The 12,266-nt window shown below is 37.6% G+C and overlaps 1 protein-coding gene across 1 annotated transcript in view; it reads right to left on the bottom strand.

Moving 5' to 3' along the window:
- Positions 1-290: 290 nt before the first annotated feature.
- The window catches only part of LOC139979732 (DNA-directed RNA polymerase I subunit RPA49-like), a 29,576-nt gene continuing 17,600 nt past the window's right edge, over positions 291-12,266 (bottom strand). Inside the window, exons 7-12 of the mRNA XM_071990796.1 lie at positions 11,935-12,031; positions 10,363-10,502; positions 9,409-9,502; positions 8,604-8,726; positions 6,294-6,491; positions 291-2,259 (exon numbers count right to left, since the gene is read on the bottom strand). Coding sequence (XP_071846897.1) covers positions 6,323-6,491; positions 8,604-8,726; positions 9,409-9,502; positions 10,363-10,502; positions 11,935-12,031 — 623 coding nt within the window. The 3' untranslated portion in view covers positions 291-2,259; positions 6,294-6,322. The remainder of the gene's footprint in view (positions 2,260-6,293; positions 6,492-8,603; positions 8,727-9,408; positions 9,503-10,362; positions 10,503-11,934; positions 12,032-12,266) is intronic.

Raw genomic sequence — 12,266 nt, 5'->3', positions numbered from 1 at the left:
CTGACACCAACTTGCATGTTTTTTTCCCATAAATGTAAGCAACCAGTAAATTACAACGTCCGTAAACATTTCATAGTGATTGGAAGTCAAGGTATTGAGCCAAACGATCTTCAGTAAAATTTGATATTTATCAAAACAGAATAGTACCTTTGACATTACTTATATTAAATGTATATTCTTGGACATCACTGACTGAGGGAGCTACTTAGCACAATTTAATGAGTCACAACAGACAGAGAGAGAAAGAGAGAGGCAATTATAAATCATGATATATGTATTATCAAAGAAATCTTCACTTTAAATATATGGAAGACCAAAACATACAAACTTCAATGACATACAAAGCCTTAAAACTAATGTAAAACAACTTTGAAGTAAACGATTTATTTCAAAACAACTTGAACGGCTTTTCATTACACTCTGATGTTTCCATCACTGCACACATTGCAATGCATTGGTTATGTGTAAAACTGCACACATCGCAATGTATGTGTTACATGTGAAACTGCACACATCGCAATGTATGTGTTACATGTGAAACTGCACACATCACAATGCATGTGTTACATGTGAAACTGCACACATCGCAATGTATGTGTTACATGTGAAACTGCACACATCACAATGTATGTGTTACATGTAAAACTGCACACATCGCAATGTATGTGTTACGTGTGAAACTGCACACGTAGCAATGTATGTGTAAGGAGTAAAACTGCACACATCACAATGTATGTGTTACATGTGAAACTACATCGCAATGTATGTGTTATGTGTGAAACTGCACACATCAAAATGTATGTGTTACGTGTGAAACTGCAAACATCGCAATGTATGTGTTATGAGTGAAACTGCACACAGCGCAATGTATGTGTTATAAGTGAAACTGCACACATCGCAATATATGTGTTATGAAATGTTAGTCCTTAAACAATTCCTGTTAAAAAAAATCATAGAATCTCAACGACATAATCTCAAAACCTTTTGTGATTGTTTAATTGGATCTGCAATGAAGTACTGACAAATAGTCTGATAATTCCACAACAGACACATGTTAATAAACAGTGGAGTAACAAATTTATTGATAAATAGTGAAGAATATAACTTAACAAAGCCTGTAAGACTCATCAATTTACGCAGTAAAAGTAAGTAAATTTTCAAGCCCCTTCTCAATACTACAGTATGACAAGGTTCCTCATACATTGGCCAAGACTGGATTCCCAGAATCAAACAGACTGAGCAGTGCTATCCTATATCACAATATGTCAATATTTAGTGGTTTGTGTTGAGATAAAAGTTTATATCCACATTTCTCTACTATTGCTGTTGACCTTATTTTACTCTCACCCACCCTCACCAACCCATTAATGTAGGCTTAGCTTAAAATTGCATTTTGTGTTGAACTTTTCTGCAATTAGATGATCCCATACTCCACTGTCAAAAGAAAAAATAAGGAACCTGAAAACATATTCTGTCTTGTATAAGCTTAATCCAACAAATCTGCAACAGTATAAGTTAAATTAGCCATAAAATTTAAAAAAAATGTGATCTGGAGCCCCCTCCCCCGCCCCCTAATGCAGTGGATCCCCTCCACCAGGGCCATAGCCTGCAATTAGAAACTCACTTCCCATGACATAGTGTTTAGACTTTGCCCGCTTCAGAGCATAACCTTAATCTTACATAGATAATGCCCATAATTCCCTTCTCAGAAATCCTGGACCCACCACTGCATGAGTTGACAATGTACAACTTTCACAACCATGTGAAACATATTTTATATGTGATATGATATTACAACATCACAGGTAGGTAGTATGGTAATGATAATGTGTACTTGGAAAAGTGGGACAAGGTGGGGGAGGAGGGATGGTGGGAAAACAGAGAGAGTTGCGAGATGACAGTTTCACTTCTGATTAATATGACTCCACACCAATCTCAACAACAATCCATATTATTGGTATTATTATCGACCACAAATTTTCTCAATTTATGTTAAAACTACAGAATATTTGATCCTTGCGTCATTATTTTGTAATGATTGTGAACACTGGAATAATTCCATATTGAAACTTGTGTAGGGATCACACTGGGCCTGTACAGTACCACAGACAACAGCATGCATAAACATAGATGTCAATTGAGTTCACAGTTTCGGTAATCAAGTAGTATCGAGCTTCCGTTCACTTTGGCTGCTAACTTCTGCAAGGCATAGCACACCTTCTAACCCTGAGATGCTGCAGCACCTTCATGATATGAGTCCTAACGAACGAGAGAAAAAGAAAAAAGGTGAAAGAAAACACATGAAGCCAAATATGTACCCTAAGACATGGAAATAAAGTAAAATAATATCAGGATACAATCAAATGGGTTTGATCACGTTGATCAATATCAAACTCAACAGAAGGGTGCTAAGGTGGGGGTGGGGGAAGGGGATGGGGTAGAGTAAAACGTTTTCCTTCAGTGAAAAGTGTATAGCAAGCTATATCACATGTTGTCACCAATATGATTGCCTGGGTGAACAGAGACAGCTTTTCCACTACATTTCAGCACCATTGGGGCATTTTTATTGCTTTGTTCATCATCCTTTGTAGGAATCACTTTCAATTGAAACATTATAAACTATGTCAGTACAGCTGTGCTCATAGACCGATCAGGTTACATTGAATGTAATTTGTCTTCCTGTTAAGGTCAAAGGGATCAATGCTTCTGGTTGGAGACTCTCTACCAATGGGAGGGACTGTATGATAAATGGAGTAAGTCTGACTGTGAAATGTATCTTGTTGCCATGGTGACCATCAGCCATGGCAGCTAAACAAATGCTGATGGGGATGAGCAAGATGATAACATTAAAGTTAACAGTATCACTGTACCTAACTTATCCTTATACTTATAGTATACAAATACATCACTTATGACAATCTAATGACTTTAATGAGACAGAATGGCTGTGGATAGGGAGGGAAGGAGAGGCTGGGGAGAGGGAGGGAGGGGCTGGGGACAGGGAGAGAGGGAGGGGACTGGGGAGGGAGAGAAAGCAAGACAGTGGTAGATCATGAGGTGGCTAGGGGAATCCACCAAAACTGATTAGATTGGTTTGAAAGGGGACCGAATGGGAAAAAGGAGTACAAAAAGTGGCACTCTGAGAGATCAACGATAGTGTTTTGGTAAAGAAAAAAAAAATCATCATCACTTTTATTATTAACGGCAGGTCTTTTAAATGAAGCGGTACATTATTCACAAATGTTAAAGAATAACTTGAAGAAATGGTCACCTGTGCAAAACTCTTTTGCTTCCACTTTCCAATTTACCTATTTCACAGAGCTGCGGGTATTAGGATCTAAACTTTAAACGGATTCAGAAACTTTGACCGATTCCAGGGTTATGAGGGTTTGGACCCGCAAGAAAAAAGGAGCAATAAACAATTTGGTCACCAATTTTGGTGCAAGATAGTACAATCACTGACTAGCACACTAACAAAGTGGTAGTGAATATCTACCACAACCAAACTCAGAACAGGACTTTAATTCCAAAGCAAACTTGGTTTGAGCCCATTTCTGGCCACAAAAAAAAAGTCTTCTTGCTATTAGATCATAATTTATTAATCTATTTTAGTTATCGTTTGCTAAAAACCTTTTTCTGTCTTCAAGAACAAGATCGACGGCTTTTCATGAATAAAATACAAAAAAAGAAATAAACTAAGAAAGAAAAAGAAAAAAGAAGAAGTATGAAGATTTTTGGTCTTTGACTTTCTTGTTCTCATCTGATATAAAGACCACGCAAGTGACTCAGCTGGATAAATTTCCAAAAGTTTGTTTCATAACAAGAGGTTTGAAGCCCTAAGGGGAACAGGGAGCTGTAAGAAAACAATGCTAATGTATAACATCCCTATATAAATGTTTTCTCTTTTATACCGTGTAACATGACCAGATCAAATCAAACAAGTCATTCTATTTTCTGTCTTTCCCAGAAGATCCAGAGATGACTGCAAGAAGTCTGTTATCTAGAATGATATGTTTACGAAAGGCGAGAGCATCTCGCTGATTCAAGTTACGTCTGACAAAGGTCAAGTTTACTTCATCAAAGTCAGCCCTTTCTTGGTAGAGCAGTCATCCATGCCCCGGTGAAATACGAGATGGGACGAAAATTCGACCAGACTGCTACCTAGAGTTGTTTTAATTCTGCTGAGATTCCCAGGGTAGCAACTTTCTCAGATTATGTAAAGTATCAAGTTTTCTTTACCCATCAGATCTGATGGAGATGTTTGGCACCACCCAGGCTGGCTGGTACCAATTCCGATTTTCTCTTCTTTTGTGTGTGTGATGTGAATGGATGTGATGATGAGACTAGCTAAGAATATATATAGTTCTAAAGATCACCCACATCACTCCGAGTTGATCTCTCCGTGCAATAGAACCAACAAGTACAATCTACGTAATCTTACTATCTTGCCAACTTTTAGAATTATGCTTTTTAAGAACTCATTTATCTACAGAGCAGCCATTAAATTCAAAATGGGTTCTTAGAATCTCTGTTATAATCCTTTTAATCTTTCACATTCTAATCCTCCATCTTATTTCTTATTTCTTACGTCTTTTATGTATCATTATTATGTGTCCTATTTATAAATTTTGTAATTTATACTGGAATAAAGAATTGAAAAAAAAATTGAAAACTTGAACAAACAGGATGTAAAAGGTCAATAAGGGATTACTTTAGAAAGATATGATAATAATCCATGAGAGATTAAAAAAATTAGCGCTGGTAACGTTTTTACGAATAATCTGGTTTATACATGAATTCAGCTATCAAATATGCTCCTTTTAAGGCTAAACTGATAATGACATCAGCTCTTCAGCGCAAGCCTCAATGTCAATGTAAATCAATCGTTCTGTAAATTCTAATAACAGAAACAAAACACATTCTGTTATCTTATAAACAACAGAGTACAAATACATACATACACACACACCACCACCATTACTACAATGGTTAAGATTATCTTTGTAAACCAAGTGTCACCAAAATGAATATTTGTAATATATGTTATAATAGGTGGGGGGGGGGTTGTTGTTATATTAGTGTGTGTTTTCTTATACTGCTATTGTATACTGTAGTATTTCTTTCTAATACTTCAATCATAGGGTATAGGGCACTTCATCCAGCCTGCGAGGGTTTTTTTGTTCTAATTCCTTCACATCTTGTCTACTCTATCACTCTCTTCTCACCCTATGATTATTGTAAATATTAAATGTGAGAAACAAATAAATGAAATAATGTAGTGTCATATTATTCTGGTGGAAAGAATGCTCACCCTTTCCACACAATCACAACAGACACCGATGTACTATGCATTATGAAAGAAACTTTCTCCTCTAAGAAGACTTACTTGGTACATCACTTTATAAAAGAAAGTAAACAAAGAGCTCTAAAAGAAATAATGAACTACTGCCCCTTATAACGCAGTGGCATAGCAAGGAGCAACAGGGCCCAGGTACAGCGACAGCAATGGGAAACTAACGAAAAGTCCATATCCACCCAAGCCCAGACTTGGTTTTGGGCTAGAGTGAACAATTTTTGGTACTCAGCAAATCCACCTGGATACAGCACTCTGATGCCAAAAGAGTACATGGGACCCTGATGGTTTACTAACTACATGTTTAATATCAATACTGGCTGCTTTGCCGACCAGCTGCTGGCTCCAGTGGATGCGTGGTTATTTGTTTATGGTACTTGTCACCGGATCGCCCTTGGACCTCAGGCAGGTCACTTGCACATTTCTCAGAAAAGCACTGTCACTGTGACAGGTATAAGCACTACTAGTAATGGTAACTAGAGGTAGGAATTGATAAGTGATGGCGCTATGCAAGAACAACATTACTACTACTACTACTGTGTATATAGAAACAGAACTAACTCCTTTACACTAACACCTTTCATTCATATAAAATAAATATCTTTTGAAGAGTTATTATACATTGCATGAGATGTCTAAAATTGATAAAGTGATGTTACCTGTACCCATCTTGTGGGGATTTGTACAACACATTTTTTTTCAATCAAATCAATCGAATATACAATCAAATCTACATTTAGAAGATTCCTAGCTACAAATTATTTTCTGTCTGTTACTTCTTTCCTCCCTCTCTTCCCTTGATGGGGCTATACATGAGAAAGCAGGTAATGATGGAAGTAGTGGAGAGGAGGATGGTGTGGGGGGGGGGGTGGGGAGGTGGGTGGAAGATGTTCAGCAAAGGAATTGGCAGGATCAAGTAAATAATTAATTTCATTCTAACCTCAAACTATTTTGCTCTTGTCATCTCCTTCATCTCCTCTTATGCTTCGCTGGTTTTCCTGTGTTCCTTGTAACGATGGTGAGAGGAGCTGTAAGTTGCATCTGATACTTCGAGTAGGCACCAGGAGTAGAACCACCCTTCTCTTTATCCTGTATCTTTTTCGTCTTTCCACCGAGACTCCTGACATACCGGTGCATTCTGGGTGATCAAGAGAGTGTCAGTTAATACGTACTATGTATACGGACAAGATTGAGTGGTACGGTGTGTTCTGGTTGGTTTGTAAGGGTCTGATCAGTAATGACCAAAGTAGGAAGATGAGTAGGACATTGCACACACACAGACACACTCACAGAAGAACAATGTTTGGGACAAAATGTTCATTGCTGCTTTCTCATGGAGGATACTACATGTGAAAAGGTGATAAGGGGGAGAGCTAGGGATAGGGAAGGGGAACAAGAGTTGGTGACAATGCAATGTGAACTAAGTAGCAGTTGGATATGATTTGGTTTATCAAGGTACTTCTCTGCCTGCCCTCCATATTGATGCTGTATGCAATAAGAATGAGAGAAAGGGGTAGTGGAGAGGAGGGAGGGGTGGTGGAGGGGAGTACTGGGGGAGCCCCCTACCATGATAAAGTTACATTGTCTGTAATACTATCAGCCAATTAAAGTTTGAATGCTGATTTGTCAGTAAACAATGGCTTAGCCCTCCGTCCCCCACCCCCTCCCCCTTCTGAACATTTTGTTACAATATTTGCATGAAGTTCCAACAATTCATCATCAAGGAACATTTACACAGCCCCGGTTTATTTCCTTTTTTGTGATAGAAATCCATACTTGCAGGAGAAATCAACACACTAGTTCAAAACAGAGTTTTACCAATGTCACAAATTCAAAGAAAATACATTCCACAAAGTTTCTCCTGGAAAACATATCTTGCCTATGGTGATAAACTAAAATAAATTGTAGCTGAAACAAACAGAAAATGTTAGAAAAATTTAGGCATGGTTAAGTCCCATTATGCAATCAATATACACAGTCTTAACAATCTCTTGTCAGTATTGTTGTGCAGTAAGTTATCACACAATCACGATTAATGATGATTTACTAGTTTTTGCCCAAAATTTTGGCACATGCGCAGAGACGGAGTGATTGAAAAATATGAACCAAATTCAAAAGTGTTGTGTTCTTTGTTTATTGTTTTTGTCCAGATGAAAACAATAACCGGGAGCAAGCTTTCATCTCGACCAAACCGATAACAAAGATAACGATGACGACACCAATGTTTCGATTGGAATGTTTCTTTCGCTTGATCTCTGCAATTTGTTGTGGAAAAGTACATTGTCATGATTGTGTAATTATTTCATATACAATACTACCAAAAAAGACAAGACAATCAAGAAGTCTGACGGTGTAACTATTGCACCTCTGCAATAAGTTTACCGCCTCTTAGTTGTTTTCAGAGAGTGCTACAAAAATGTTTGTATTTGTATTAAATAGAACCCTGTAGTATCTCAGTCAGTGGCGGAGCGTCCATACAGTCAGGGGGGCGGATGCCCCCCCTGACGGACTCAAATGGACTGCTGGCGCCCTTTTCAGCTTTTTACCACTTTTTACTTATTCGCAATTATTGACTTTTTTATTGCGCTCTCATCTACCTATTGACATTCTTTATCTGACAAAATGCTCCAAGGGCGAAACACCTATATAAACTTCCGATGACACCTATTTATTCTTCGTTTATCTGCAAATTAGCAAGGCCCGGAAAGGGTCATTTCCGGCGATCTAGGGAGTATCTTTACTCAAAAATTTTCAGTACGCTCTGCGCCAACCTGTGGTGGCGCTCCGCTTAGATATTGTCGAAAGCGCCACTACAGACCATTCTCGCCCACCCTGACCAATACCCCTAGCTCCGCCACTGATCTCAGTAATTCAGTAGAAGTTTAACGCCCCACAACACAAGGCTGAAATCCACTCCCAAAAGTCTCATATTTTATTCCATCTATTAAGAGTCCAACTTTGGGATATATTTTTGGTACCCCTGTTACACATAAAACAAAATAAGTTGGCAATTGTACAATAATTTATCAGCATTATTTTCCCATAAACGGTCCTTTATTTACCCCGAAAAAGTGCCACTTGATGAGAAACGGATAATTCATACACAATATTTTCTCTCGTTGCATTTACAAATGAATATTTTACAACAGCTGGGATTTGATCTTTGAGAGAAACAAGCAAAAACTTTTGACGCATGTTTGATCAGAGTTCGCCTTTGAGCGAAATACAAGCTGCTTGTGAAAAAGCTTACATTGTCTGTGACACCCCAGTGTCCTTCTGCAACGGATCCAGCATGGTTTCAAATCCATCGACGTGTAAAGCTAACAGCAACAGGTGAATCATTATCCTGCTCTTAGAGAGTTTGGTTAGATACCTACAAGATAGACAATAAAATTTGGAAATTTGTACACTTTGGTGAAATCAAAAAGAAAAACAAACGAATAAAGAAATAAACAAAAATTAAAAAAGTTGAAAGTCTAAGAATGCTGATTAATTTTTTTTTTTAATTCAACATTCCTCTATTTTATACAATTTACTCCCTTGAACTAATTTTCACCTTGCACCAAAGTTTACATGCTGTTAATGCGCAATAAATTAAACAAAAACTGTTTGTTGAATGTGACAACCCCATGCACACGAAACATTTAAAGTAGTTATTGCCTGTAGATGTAATCTATAGCCCAAACATGCCACAGAATGCACCATTTCGTGTCTGAAATTTTAATGCCCCTCCCATCTCCCCTCCCCTTCAACTACCCATGGCCATGCCTCCCACCTTTGTAAAATCCAACATCCACCCCTGACCTTTTTGTCTAGTGCTATACAAAGCTGTCATCCCCACTTGAATGCATTTAGATCCTTGTAAAACCATATCTCTTTTTGAGTTTTAAGATTGGAACTCATGGAAAGCTATTGTAAAGTCCCTGAGTCTCCCTAAGAATCTCCTAATATGGAAACAAGGTTGTAATCTCTGAACAGGGTCATCGAAACCATCGGTGACGTTAACTCGCATCTTTTGTGCAATCGGGTATTCACAGGCTAACACTGATATTCACCGTTGCGATCTGCCACTTGCAGTACTGGTTTCCTGGAACAATGTTTCAGAAATATGCTCCTTGATACTATGAGGAACTTCTGTCAACACCGGTACTGCAAAAACAAAATAAAAAGACATTAAGTCTCCTGAATGCTTTGAAAATCTCTGAATGATCTTAATAATGCTTTGAAATCATCGTCATCATAATGAGGAGTAATAATAAAGATATGTATTATCTTCCAGGATCGCTTAATGTTTCCAAATGTCACCTTCCTGTTTATTTATCTACACCTCTCTCCTCGCAACAATAACAACTGCACACTTGCTATACCATGTCTAGAGCACTTGGTAACCATATAGAACTCTCTTCCCCCTCTCTCTCTCTGTGACCAACACATTTCAGTCCACTGCCCTCCTTTCAAGAAGTGTTCTAGATTAGAACAGCAAGAGAGCAGTTATTGTGCGCAGACAGGGAAGCGAGTCGGGGAAGTGAATCTGAAGTTGCCTTTAAAATTTGTCACAGAAGTATAAAATTAAAAATACCATATTTTGAACATTAATGGAAAGATAATAATATACCTGAAAACTCTTAACCATGATTATCGACATTAAATCACAGAGCAGGAACGATGAAAGTGAAGGCAAAAAACTTTAAATAAGGGTTTGCACATGCAATACATAACAGTCCAGTGGCATCTAGACCTGAAGTCACACAAAGTTATACTTAACGCCATCCAATCTCAGAGGTTATCAGATCAGATATTTACCCAAAAATCAAGGCAAAAAAGCCACTTGATTTTAAATTGATTTTTTTTCTGAAAATTTTTTTTTCTTCAGAAAAGTAGCACATCATTCTTTTTTTTTGCGATGGGATACACCATACATGCACATTCACAGCACACACATAAAATTCCAGAGGAGGGAAACACATCCTGTAGGGTACTACAATTTATAGGTTGCTATGGATACTTACTGCCCTGGGCTGTCCTTTTACGTGTGATAAATAGTTGCATAAGGACCGTCATGTAGGCTAAGACAGCTGCCCTCTCTTTGATGGATAACAGACTTTTGCCTGGAGATAGAGGTAACTTTTCCAGGACAAAATGGGGGTGACTGTGGGCAACAAAAGCAATCAAGAGATGCAAAATTTTTCATTAGAACAGTTCATCAGTAAGAATCTAAACTTGATGACCTATGAGCTTAATAACTTCTTTGGATTGTTCAAATTAAAAGCTTCTTCAAGAAGATCAAGAAAAGTGTGTCTACCTCTTCTCTGTCTGTGGCTATCAAATTATCCAGAAAACTCATAAAAAAAAGACCAAAAATATGTATTAATGAAATGTCATTATCAGTAGCAACCTAAATCACTGAATTTCTTTCTGAGATTGAAGAATATTTGCAACCAAGGATGACTTTATATCGAGAACCCAAAGAATACTCTCTATATTCCATAAAAACTGAACTGAAAACCAGTGCTGTGATGGGTCATGTATCAGGTCATAAAATTTTCAAAAGAAAGTTGCTGAGGAGAAGTATTCAAATATTTTCTCCCTGAGGGGAACAGACAATGTCTTGAGTCAGTGGCTCGACCCAGACTCATAAAAACTACTGACAATGACTCAACTCAAGCTTAAATTGAGCTGACTTGCTACAACTCTGCTGTAAACCTCAAACTATATAATGTTCCTAGCTTTCTTGCACACAATCTTTCCCAAGCAGTTATAAAGATTCCTTTCCACTCTGGTATTCAGTTTCCCTTGTTCAGAGTGTTAAAAAAAACCTGGATTATCAACCAATAAACCAAGTTTTTCTATTTATTGGGCTTTTGGCTTGCCATACACTCAACTGCATTTACAAGTTACCTCACAGGTCCCCATTTATACACCTGGGTGAAGTGAGGCAATGGAGATAAAGTGTCTTGCCCAAGGACACAACGTAATGATCTGGCCAGGACTCCAACCTGCAAACCTTAGCTCACAAGTCCACTGCCTTAACCACTCGACCACAATAGTCTCACAAATGTGACCAATGAAGTTATTCAACTTTAATGTAACTTTAACTTAAACTGATTGTAGATTGTGCCATTACGTTCAAACATGAATTTCACAACAATTATTCAGGAGTAAATTTTGTAACTGAATCATATTTTTTTTTTTCTTTTTGGTGCTCCTTTTGAGAGATATTTTAATGACCATGCTCAAGCAAATTTTATAAAGGACAATATTTGGAAAGGTTCCGATTTCAAGCTTAACATTCGTTCCAATCGTTCCAAACATGTTTTAGTTCTGATTTCAAGAAAAGAAAACCCCACAACATTCAAGAAATAAATATATTTATTACATTAACAAACATTTTTCAGCAACCGGCTCAAATTTTGTAATGATTTTTGTTTTGTTGTTGTACTTCCTGGCATAGCCAAATGACCAATTCAAGGCATCACACTCAAAATTTCAGCAATTTTTTTTTTTTTTTTTACAGAATTTGCAGGTCAATGGGTCAGCTCATATTAATGATTGAACAAATAGTTCCCGAGTCTAAATATCACCTTTCTTCCTTCTTCCACTTTTCAATTTCTTCTGCCGATGCATCGACCAATGCCTTGCCCTTCTCCTCCAGATCTTCTAACAGAGTTTCTGACACGACTAGGAAAAGACAAAAGAGTAATTAAGCATTGAACATTTCCTGCCAGTATTTCTATCAACCATTGTAAGGTTGGAGTGTATCCTCCTGATTGTAATTACAGACTTTGTTATAACATGTTATTATCAACAACATCTGCAGGGCAAGATTTCTAACGGTAGCCCTGTCGTCCGAGACTATCAGATTTCTTATCTAGACAACCAAAATCAAATGAGGAAGCTAGGTCATCTGGTGGAC

Source organism: Apostichopus japonicus, chromosome 14, assembly GCF_037975245.1.
Source record: "Apostichopus japonicus isolate 1M-3 chromosome 14, ASM3797524v1, whole genome shotgun sequence".
NCBI lineage: Eukaryota > Metazoa > Echinodermata > Holothuroidea > Aspidochirotida > Stichopodidae > Apostichopus > Apostichopus japonicus.
The sequence above is the reverse complement of the archived record's forward strand: the minus strand, read 5'-3'. Positions and strand labels throughout refer to the sequence as shown.